The sequence below is a fragment of the Lingula anatina genome, chromosome 1 (genome assembly GCF_051362555.1).
Source record: "Lingula anatina isolate TDL-2025a chromosome 1, LinAna3.0, whole genome shotgun sequence".
NCBI lineage: Eukaryota > Metazoa > Brachiopoda > Lingulata > Lingulida > Lingulidae > Lingula > Lingula anatina.
Genome location: NC_141767.1, coordinates 62,530,791 through 62,542,877, shown reverse-complemented (window position 1 = coordinate 62,542,877; position 12,087 = coordinate 62,530,791). Strand labels below are relative to the sequence as shown.

The 12,087-nt window shown below is 34.7% G+C and overlaps 1 protein-coding gene across 18 annotated transcripts in view; it reads left to right on the top strand.

The window, feature by feature from the left end:
- LOC106161180 (uncharacterized) overlaps positions 1-12,085 on the top strand; it is a 60,188-nt gene extending 48,103 nt beyond the window's left edge. For 10 of the 18 annotated variants that reach the window (XM_087001286.1, XM_087001294.1, XM_087001283.1 and 7 more), the window contains 16 exons: positions 781-801; positions 1,855-1,966; positions 2,183-2,589; positions 2,889-3,105; positions 3,376-3,567; positions 3,819-4,016; positions 4,384-4,500; positions 4,796-4,907; positions 5,326-5,456; positions 6,933-6,995; positions 8,586-8,703; positions 9,138-9,301; positions 9,588-9,713; positions 9,950-10,159; positions 10,398-10,562; positions 10,855-12,085. In XM_087001286.1, the coding sequence (XP_086857412.1) occupies positions 781-801; positions 1,855-1,966; positions 2,183-2,589; positions 2,889-3,105; positions 3,376-3,567; positions 3,819-4,016; positions 4,384-4,500; positions 4,796-4,907; positions 5,326-5,456; positions 6,933-6,995; positions 8,586-8,703; positions 9,138-9,301; positions 9,588-9,713; positions 9,950-10,159; positions 10,398-10,562; positions 10,855-11,181 (2,680 nt within the window). In that variant the 3' untranslated portion in view covers positions 11,182-12,085. Of the gene's footprint in view, positions 1-780; positions 802-1,854; positions 1,967-2,182; positions 2,590-2,888; positions 3,106-3,375; positions 3,568-3,818; positions 4,017-4,383; positions 4,501-4,795; positions 4,908-5,325; positions 5,457-6,314; positions 6,342-6,932; positions 6,996-8,585; positions 8,704-9,137; positions 9,302-9,587; positions 9,714-9,949; positions 10,160-10,397; positions 10,563-10,854 lie in introns of all 18 variants that reach the window. The other 8 variants (XM_087001297.1, XM_087001292.1, XM_087001282.1 and 5 more) reach the window with 4 other exon arrangements.
- Positions 12,086-12,087: the final 2 nt, after the last annotated feature.

Here is a 12,087-nt window from a genome sequence, read left to right as displayed (position 1 = left end):
AGTGTCCTTCAACTCAGTTTAGGAAAATCATTTGAAAATTGACCTGAAATTGACTTAAAATGTTGAATGAGTAGATTGTAAAAGTATAAAAAAATTTAGTTGCTAGATTAATATCAACATTTGAGTTTTGCATTTGAAATGTATAGATATCCACAAGACTGGTTATGACCATAACTTGCTACATTATGTGTTTATTTTGATACTCTAACAGCTTGATTGTGGAAAATAACATTTCTGTTGAAATTGATAATAATGCTTTTTTGGCACTTAGATTTGCTTTTTACTGTAACAGTGATGGTAACAAACTTTTTAAGGGTTTATTTGAAAATTCGAATTTTTGTTGTCCTGTTTTCAGAAAAAAATTAAATCATAAGATATGATGGCAAACAGATATTATAATTGTTTAGCAACTTTTCCAAAAAAATCTCACAAGTGAATTATTCTGTATATTGCAGTTGGGAGTTACAAGTTACATATTAAAAGTATACATTAATTTTCATAACTGATTCTGTAACTAGTGCATGGGGGAGTTCTTAACTCATAGATTTAACAATAAAAATCTTACATTTAGATTAAAATTGGTTTTGATGTTGTCGGGTGAATGCATGTAAAAGCATGTTATTTATATTGTGTATATTTGGATTTTTTATTGATTGTTAATACATCTACAAAACAGAAAATGAATTTAGAATTGGTAATAGATGTTTAGATTGCTTGCTTTATATGGGACTATGGTGGTGGTAATGTTGATGTATGTAGCATTTGTTATATACTATTTAGTGCTAAGCCAATGCCAGCTATGTAAGTAGTGTGTGCATGCCCAGACACACCCACTTCTAATTCAGTGCATTTTCTCTTAGTTAATCTTGGTTCCTGTCCATTCTCTTTTACCCAAAACACACTGGTGCATACCATATTTAAACCAAATGTTCAAATATGTATTGTAAACTGGATAGTATTCAGTTTGCTTGCATTACCACATACAGTGATTCTCTTGTTAAAATTGACATGGTTTACAGTCCACTTTCTTTTGTGCCATTTGATTTGAATATGGCTTGTAGCTCTGTGTGTAAAGACAACTAGAGTATAGCTTGGTCTTCAGTGGCCTGTTTCTGCAGGTATTTTAGTCAAATTTATCTAGCATTTTTTTTTTTCATTCTTATTACTCATAGCCTTTTTGCACTGAAATACCAAAGTTCCATCCCCTTTCCACAGACTGAATTATTTTTTCAGATTCTTTATTGGGCCTCTTGTTTGTGCTGAATGCATGTGATTGTATCCATTGTATGTCAGCTGTTCCCATCAAGTTTACCTGCATGGCTATGCTTCTTTATGTCCATTCCTTTTTTTTAAACCTCAGTACTTTAAATTGTAATTTTTATTTTTGATAGATATATGTAGTTTAGAAATTCTTATTTATTTATTATTAAATTTTTGTATTCTAGAAATTTAGTTGAATGCGATACAGTTCAGTTTAACATCTTTGTTTCCAAAACAATTTTCCTATAGTATTACATATTGTAATTTGTAAAATCTGTCTATTGAAAAAGTGTAACCATGTAACTTTTTGTTAGATCAGTTGCTTTACTGGTTGTATTGGCATTGAAGTTATTAAGTATATTAAACTAGTTGATGTAGTTAAATGTGTACTTGTACATTACAGTGTGGATAGTAAGAACAGTGCTTGCTTTGCTTTAAAGTAACATGTAGATAGATGGTATCTTTATTTATCTATTTTTTTTCTAACACAAAACATTTTAACCCAAAAGCCATTTAGATCAGTAAACATATTACAGGACAGCTTATTGGAAGATGATATGTGGGAATTGGAATATGTGTCTATTTTTGTTTCAGAGCTGCTGTAAAAGCTGTTGTAGAGAGACTGACCTACAATTCCTACATCACCACCTGTAGGTCACTGCTGGAGAAAGACAGGGCAGTGTTTTCCCTGCTGCTGGCCATTGAGGTATGTCTACTTCATGCCTAATGCTAATGGATTATATAATCTGAACCTAAGAGTGCCAACATGTATATTTTGTGGTATAAAAGCTTCTTTTTAATGAGTGAAAGACTGGGTGAAAACTGTTAGCTGGTTAGATTTTACAGATCTGAATAAACCATCAGCATGTTTCAAGTTGCAGTTAAAGAAAAAGAAATGGCATAATATCCTTCTCTTTATTAGGTGGAAGCTTCCCAAGGCAACATTGGTCTAGGTGAGCGAGAATACCTAATATCTCCCACATTTGGTCAAGTGATCATGACAGGCCTAGGAAAGACAAGCACTGATCCCAAATTTACGCAAGCTAAAAAGCCCTTTGATTGGATGTCAGAGGATCAGTTTGCCAATCTCCAGATTCTCGCGATGCACTATGACTGGTTTCAGGATATGTTTGAGCGCATGTCAAAGGATGGGCGCGAGACTCAGTGGAGAACGCTGTGCGAGTGTGATCTGCCAGAGCAGGCGTTGTTGCCAGACAAGATGGATGACCAGTATCTTCCCATGCAGAGACTGTCAGTGATCAGAGCTGTGAGGCCAGATAGACTGATGCAGGCTTCTACACTGTTTATAATTGCTGTGTTAGGAAAGAAGTAAGCAAGAGCTGTGTTTTTTTTTTTTATCATGTGATTTTTTTTAAAAAAAGTACATCATGAGCAAAGCAAGGCAGGATAAACAGCATATTAGAGGCAGAAAAGGGGAAATCACCAAACATAATTTTGATCCTGATTGTTATTTTCAGCATTTAACCTAATTTTTATGAATGATTTCTGTGATGATAAGTAAGTACATTAATGTAGGAAACATGCAGGTCATACTAAAGATTTCCAATGAAAGGAACACACTCACAACTTCATTTTCTGCAATAGCCACAAATTATTTCTTTAAACAGGTTTGTAGGAGATGTAGGTGTGGATCTCCCCATGTTACTGCGTCAAAGCAACATGGACATTCCAATCCTCCTGATGTACACAGATGAGTGCGAGACGGCAGAGACACTGTTCTCCGACTTTGCCCTTCGCAAACAGAGCAGGACTAGAGTTCTCACCATCAGTGACCCTGCCAGTGAGAAACATGCCAGGAAGTACATGATTAAAGGAATGAAAGAGGTAGGGATGGATCCTTGAGTAATTCTATATCAGTTTCAAGATGATGAAAGCTGCTCTTGTATGTTTCTTTCATTTATTGTTATATTTGTATAAATTGCACAATTCCTTAACAAATTTGATACCTATGTAGTATTTTGGCACTTGGTCTTAAACTATTTAATAAGTACTTTTAGGTTGTTTTTTCAAATGGCCTTTTTGATGACCACAAACTATCACTGTGGGGTCTGTAATAATGACACGGCTACTAACTGAAAGTGTTGTCTATTCCAGGGGCTGTGGGTTCTGCTTCACAATGCCCACAACTCCCCCCACTTACTGCAGAATATAGAGGCCATCCTGGAGGAGAACCTGGACACCATGGACCCCCAGTTCCGATGCTGGATATCTGTCCAAGCTGGGCACCCTAATGTGCCGGTCAGGATACTGCAGAATACAGTGAAAGTGTTGGTGGACTCACCAAAGGTAGGCTGGAGTTAATTTTGCAGATATTTTTCATTGAGCATTACAATAAGAAGTGCAAACTGATGGATTTTTAATTATGAGATACATGTTTCAGAAATATTCTATTTTTAATTCATGCTGGCAATTTAGTGTGTATCTTAATCTGAAATTGTGAAATACAAGACACTAAACATTTAATATCATGAATTATTTGGTATCGTAAATCATAAAATTTTTTATTTCTTCCTCATCTCACTTCACCTCACCTCCAGATCATGAAGGACAACCTGATACGGGCCTTCTCCTGGGTGGATGCAGACATATTGAAGCAGAGTTCCCGTCCTGAGTGGCCTGCCTTCCTGCATAATATATGCTACCTCCACGGCACCATAAGACTGAGGGCCAGGTTTGGCAAAGGAGGCTGGAACAACCACGAGGACTTCCTCAAGATTGGGAACAATGAACTTTTTGTAAGATTCAGAATATGTACTTGACTTATATTAAAAATTAGTTGTGTTAGAAGGCAAATCAACATTAAAATAACAGTGCTTCCTTAAATAAGAAAAAAGGGTTTTAAAGAATTAAAGATTATTCATGATATATTTAATGCTTGTTCTAGATTTTCTTTTAGAGTGACAAATTAAATTGTATAATACATGACATGATTGGCAGTCATTTGTAAATGATATAAACATGAGAGAATTTACTAAACCAAATTTAGAGAAATTTGTATTTTTTTTTCTACAGGATACTATTGATACAACAAAAAACTGTTGTCACCAGTGTGAATTGTTTTAAAAGACGTACTGTGACATCTTTATCTTCTTTTTATCACAGGAGGCTCTTGCCCTGGCTATAACAGAATTCCGTGATAACCTGACCTGTATTGGTCCAGATGGCAGTGCTGTTCCCAGGAATACTTCCTGGAATGGCATCAGATACATGCTTTCTGAGGTAAGTAATGGCATTGCTTTCAGAAATACTTTTTTGAGAAGCATTTTGAAATGAAATTTGGTAAAATATTTCTGAAATGAAATTGATGCATTCCTCAATTTACATTTCAATTTTTATGGCACTAAATGACAAAGTTGTGATTTTTTTATTTGACTGAAATTAATTTGATACTGAAATTATAATAAGCATAATGTGTTTAAGTATACTTGGATGATATAGATATGACTCCTAACAATATTTTCTTAATCTACAAAGTTTATATTTGCTGATTTTTTAAATTTTATTCATCATGCAGGTGATCTATGGCAGTTATGTGTCTGACCCGTATGACCAGCAGACCCTGAGTGCAATTATTGACTACTGGATCTCACCTAACGCAACCAAGAAAGACTTTGAGTTGGCCAGATGTGAGTGTTGGTTTGCAACTTAGGCTGTATATTCACAAGGAATAGTGTACTGGGGAACTTGGTCTAATTTGCATCCTCATTTTATATAAGACTTAATCCATTCTTTTATTTGTCACAACTGACATTTCAATCACACCATCTAAAGTATTAATATTGATGTGTGATGCCCTTTGTATCAAGATTGCACATTGATGTAATAATTTGAAAAGTTAATAGGTTTTAAGGTACTTTTGAATATTGAAGAATATGAAACAAGGAATTTTTTCATTTTTTTACGTCATTTGCGTAATAGTTAAATTTTACCAATGTTCATGTAATTTGTCAGTGATCTAAAAAATCTTTGATGTGTTGATATTTGCTTTTCTCTGCATAACAGTTTTATGGTCAAATACTAACATGTTTTATTTCCTCTTTACAGTGAAATACAGACATCCCCAAGCCTTCTTTGCCCCTCACATCCGACTGAATGCCCTGATGTCATCTTTAGAGGGGATTCCAAATCACTTCTTAGATGTGCCAGAGGCATGCCACTTACATCAGAGCTCAGAGGTAAGATAATATCTGAGTTTAGTACTTCATCTTTTTAAACTATGAATATTAGTGGAAAGGAAGATGTGTGTAAATGAATTTTAAAACTTTGCCTATTTAAAAAAAAAAATATTTTTAACTTCAAGTGATATAATTTTATGAACCACAGTATTATTAAAGAGGAATGAAAGCCATAAACTGTTCTGGAATATTTTTTATTCTGATGCAGAAGATAGGCAGGATTTGGAAACTTGATTTAAATAGTATAACCAGTCAGTCATTCGCCTTGAACTTACGTTACCTGTACCTTTTTTAAAAACTAATTTTCCAAAAATGACTTTTAAAAATTTTCTTTTTATGCACATTTCAAAATTAATACTGCATGTACCTTTTTTAACCAATTTTTCAAAAATGGCCTTAAAAAATTCTCCTTTTATGCACATTTCAAAATTAATACTACAATATGATTAATCTCTAATTACAATTTTCATTCAACTTATATGGTATGAAGTAACCTGTGGTTGTCATATGGTCTTCTGTCCCTCATTAACAAACTCCTACCATTTATTTAGTTAATGTGTCGTTTCATGAATCTCATAGTCCTTAATAATTTTAATTAACTAGTGGTTAAATGTGAATAGATTATCTTTCCTTTTTTAGATTTCTCTTCTGAATCAGTAGAAATCCTGATAATGTATTTTTTAATTAATAGAAATATTAACATTATTTTTTTCTTCACCTGAATACCTACCTTAGGCTGAGTATGTCTCATATTTTTAACTTATGATAAATCATTGTGCTGTGACTGTATTCTGTATGTGATGCACAGTGACACTGTTTTCAGTGGACTTGGTCAGCAATGCTATTGTTTCATTATAGGTTTCTAGAAATATATGGGGTAGACAGGTATTGTCTTCAATTTTGGCATTATGGATATGAAATATGTAGATTCCTGCATGCGCAGTGAGACTGTCTACTAATATTACCACCACTTTTTGCCAACTATTCTGTTGCAAATTACGAAAAGCTTATTTTATAAAACAACTAATTTACTAATATTTGATCAACAAAATCTCAGACTTGTGCAATTCTTTTGACATTTTTCTTCCATGTATTTTACTCAATGCCCTCCTGTCTTCCCCAGTATTATGTTGACCAACATCACAAAGCACTTCCACTTTTGAAATATATCAGATTGGTCCACAGCTACAGTATTATATATTCATTTATAGCAAGTCAGTTCCAAATTACATGGGGGGGTCAGTATCACTTTGATTTTAAAGACACGATAAATACTGCATGGTCATTAATGGATTGTTGAACTCACTTTATCTGGTAAGCCTTTGTCTTAAAGGTATACATTATTACAAGTGATTAAGATATGGGGAGTCCAACATATGTTGAGTGAACTGCACTTGACTCCAGCATGTACACACCACTTATTTATGCACTAAAATATAACCATGATCTTGTCTTGTTTGGTTGTGCCCCCTACAGTATGGTGCTAGCAAAGCCTTCTATGAGGCCCTCATGGATCGTGGGCTCAAGGGGTTTGAAGTGGTAATGTATTTGGTGTTCTCTATCACTAGAGGGCATGTTGTGTCTAATAGGCAAACTTATGTCAAGGTTCTGGTGCATTTCTTTATCAAAATAATTTTGTTCACATTTTTTTTCAATTTTTCAGCAATTTTGTTTTTGTCAAGGAATTAAGGGGATGAAATCAGCTGCAAGTAATATGCAGTTCATTTCTACCTCTGAAATGCATCAGAACCAGAATTTAATAATGCTTACAATAATGTCTAATATTTTGCATCAATTCAATGCTTCCATATATACATGCAATTATACATAAAACTTACGTATAGCTGCACATACACAGGAATTGAAAGCAGCCATTTACAGAACCTATATGGTTGTCTGCTGTGTGAAGAACTTGGTTGTGTACACATCAGGACTAACTTAAATCAGACAGACTAATTGACATCACCTGACAACATAGAGAATGACAGGGTGATATAAGTTAGTCTTGATGTGAACATGCTTTATATAATTCCTGTTGTATCCTGGTAGGGCAGAACACTAAAATACTTCTGCATGGCTTACCGTTTAACTGCCGCTAGTGATACATTGCTTTTATTTACAGTTTTGGGGAAATTCACTAAAATTTACTCATGACCCTCCTCAATCTCAACACACACACACACACACACACACACACACACACACACACACACACACACACATTCATCACTTTTAACAAAGAACAGGATTTCTTAAACATGGTATCAAATTTTATGGAAAAAAAATAGTTGTCTTAGTCACAAAACTGTCAACATGTAAAATCCCATTTTTATTCTTAAATTAACTGTGCCCATAAAAAAACTTCATGTCAAATGCCCACATCCATTTCAGTATACAGTGTGTTAGAAGAACCTAATTAGTAAGGAAGAAGGGATACATTTATTACTAACTTTTAGAGCTAGAATTATTATCTGCTACATATACTGCATGCATTAGGTAGCAAGGACTGCATACATATTCTGCTGAAGGTTTCTAAAAGCCTGTGACTATAATTGCTTACATTCAAATAGATATAGAAAAGTTAGTGACTTTGAAAAATATTGACTTCATATCTCACTCACCTGGGTGACTTACTTAGCTAATATATAGTTGTTTGAAGGTAAACTTAGCTGTAGATACCCATTCCTTGTTACTGCTCTACTTGGGATCTTCATACCTCTCATGATAGGCTAGCTTGTTGCAGCCACATACATACACACAATTCCAGTGTCACTCATTTTTGTTGTACAATTTCTGTTTACACAACTGGAAAACACAAATATAAGTTTGATTTGAATCAGAACTTTTGTCTTGTTTAATTTGTTTTATTTAATTTTCATAAATTGCACATTTATTTTAATACTTTTTTATAAATCACAGTTTGTCTAACTGGCATTTTAATAACAACACACATTTTGTATAACTAGCTTTTGATGATTAATAATAAAATCACATTTTTGTGATTCAAAATCTAAATAAATATAATATTTTAACCTCACCATAATTACACAGCCATAACATCACTGGATGGTATGCTAACATTTGAATGCTGATCGGTTTTATCATATGTGATTTCCCGTGTGTTTCCAGTGTCTGCTTGGAGATGACCAGTATGTATTTACCAGACTTAACAGGGTATTTGACAACATGCCGCAGTCAGAAAACCTCAGCCACAAACTTTTCCCTAGACCCCCTACTCCATTTGAAGGTAACAGTCATTGGTGACAATCACTCACTAAAGTTATGGCTGATGAATTAGAAATGATTTGTAATAATATGAAAATTGGAGTTATTTGTTGTAGATTGTTTGTATATGAAGATTATTGACTAAATTGTTCATTATTTATTCCTTTAGTCTTTATTGTTTTAGAATTTGGACTCATTCTAGTGTAATGGTTTTTATTATTGACTTACGTGTTGCTTTTATGAAATAAATTAACAAAATTGATCAATGCATTGTAGAATGGAAAACCAAACATTTAATAATGAACATAAGGTTATACTTTTCAATGGCTAAGCATGAGGTTTAGCTCAGCAGTAAAAAGTTTAAACTTAACTTTATGAAGCTGAACACCACAGAGATAAAATGACTTAAGTATTCTGTTTTCTTAATGATAAAGTCCACATTGTGTTTTGTGTCAGGTCCCCCCATAGCCCAGGTGAGCATGCACAGCCTGAACCCACAGATAGTAAACATGGGAGTGTTTGCCACAGCCAGCTTTGCTGCCATGAAGCTGAGGAAAGATGTAGAGCTGTGGGAGATCTGCCATACCACCATCCCTAAGGTGCCAAAGGCTTTCAGCAAGGTGGGTACTCTCATGTAGACTGTGTTCACAACTGAAATGAAATAGACACACAAAAGTTTTAAGTTGCATTGCTTCATGACATATAAAGATTACAAAGGGAACCCCCTGGGTCTTGGGGATCATAAGTTGTCTGGTTTTCTTCATATTGACTCATAAATTTCAGGTTAAGGTAATGCAGTAATGTAAAACTGATTTCAGGGGTAATAATGCTACTACAACTAATAATAATAATTATGTTGAGAAACTTGTCTTTACTTAGTTTATGAATTGAGTTCATTCATTTTAGGAATATGTCCTGGAGAAAATCAAGAAGAATGAGAGGATAGACCCTGAGGCTCCATTTTATCTGTGGATACAGAAAGAGTGTGAACAGATGCATGCTCTGCTCACTGATATCAAATCAACTCTTGTGGTAAGTATGACGTGCTGACAAAGTTTTTAAAAGCATCTTTTATCAAGATTTTTCATGAAGTATATTGGAGAGGTGCCCTTTAAAACAAAATTTGTTTTTAATTTAAATTGGGAAAAATTTGAATATATTTAAGATTTAAAAAATTCAGTCTGTTGTATGAGTTCTTAATCCTAGACTAGGAAACTTCCAGCTTCCTATATAAATCAGTCAGTCAAGTGAAGTGCGTATTCTTTCAGGCCATCAAGAACGCCTGTGAGCTGGGTACATTTGGTGACCAGTTGACTCCAGACATGATCCTGGCAGCAGACGACCTGTACCACATGAGGATACCAAGGACATGGTGTGCCCTGTCAGGTCACTCAGCGCCACCACAGAACTACCCACTTGGACAGTGGCTTACCTCACTGACTGAGAGAAATCAGCACTTTGAGAAGATCATTATCTTGGTGTGTATAAGCTTAAGGCCATGGTCAAATTTTGTTTGAATTTGAGAATAGTTGTACTGCTAAAGTCACATATTCTGTTTGTTCATTAAGCATGAACAAAAGTATCCTGAACAGTACAGATGATAAATTGTGGTAATTAATGTTGTAATTGAGACATTTGAAGCCTGGCACAAGAAGTATTCTATTGAAGTTGCACTTTTAAGGTGGCACTATTAAAATTGTTTGTACGATGTTTCAGGGCCGTGAGAAGATGCCTGCTTACTGGCTTGGTGCCTTCTTCAACCCCAAGGCTCTGTTAGCCTTACTGAAGCAAGACTCACACAAACACTACTCTGTGGATAGGTCAGGGTCTGTGGAGCCATTTGTCTTCCAGACAGAGATCACAGCCAGGGATAAAGACCATGTAAGTAGAATAAAGATAAGGTGAAGATTTCTTGAGCTTTAGGCAGTGTTTGTTTAGAACTTTAAGAAGAAAACATTCATACGGTGTGTCACCCTTGCAACTATGCTGCCATCTGGTAATAAGTTGCAGATATCTGTTGAGAAACTAAGAACATGGGCATACATACACCCACACTCATTGAGCAAGTCTATGAACCAAAAGTTTGAAGTTGAGTCAAAATTTTGTGTCTAATCTGAGCATGTACATGTGCATGTATAAATTTGACATATCATATTGTATATTTACAATTCAGTTACGAGATCCCCCACAAGAAGGCATGTTTGTATTTGGCCTGTACATGTGGGGCTGTGCCTGGGAGAAAACGACAGGAGAGCTGCTGGACCTGCCACCCAAACATGGCTGCACACCTTTGCCCGTCGTACACATCACGTGCTGGCCACAGTCCGAGAAACCAAACATCCAGGATCCAACACGAGCAGCAGAGACCTATGCATGTCCCTTGTTCCATTCACGCACTGCCCCACGCGACCCTATCATGGAGATTGATGTTAGGAGGGAGAACATTCCTGCCACTCGTTGGGCTCTGAGAGGACTGTCAGCCACCATTAGGCCTTATTAATTTCTGCCACCATCTTGTGATATGATCGCAGGACTTTTTTTAGGCACTGTAAACACTGCTGTTTTTGTTAAACAATTAACCTCAAGGTTATTCATGATTACAGTATTTACCAAAAGGATAATGCCACCATTTAAAATAAAGTAAACAAGGGTAATTAATACACAGCTTACTTGTTAAATAAAGCACTTGTTGTCCTGTTACCTTGCAGTGGTCATAGAAGGTTGACCTGGAGTTTCAAGGCTGAGTTTAATATGCCCGTAATTCTGGAGCCCTATTTACACAACAGTATTAAAGAATCCAGATTAAAGAACTGTAAGACTTTATATTAAAACCAAATGCTTTGCAAGATTGTTATCATCATTCCTTCCATGATTATACTTGATTGCCAAGGTTGACAGTTTTTCATCAACATTTAAAGAGCAAATATTCCGTCCAATAATTCTACTTTTATTCTGCTTTTTAAAAAGGTGGATATATTTGACTTTTGTTTTTTTTTAATGAATATTCCTTTTGATACAATGTGACTAAACTTAAATTTGATCAGTTATGAAATTAAAGGTAAACTGTTTTGTACAGATTTTATTTGTACAGATAATATTGTATATATTGATGTTTGAGGATTTATTTTTGTACATATATATTGCCATTTTAATATTGTTGGCTGTCAAAACTGAAGTGTGCCAGTGTGACCTTTCAAGGTTGTACATTAAATACTGCTTGAACCTGTTTAATATGTTGACGTCATAAAAGAAAAGAACTTTGGTCTTGACATTGTATTTTGTAAATAAAACTTAATCCACCACTTTGTGTTGTTGACATAGAAGTGTATATTTTTTGTTATTTTTTTGTTTACTTTGTATATGAATACACACAATAAATGCCAATTGGCTTAGTTTTTTCTGAAGT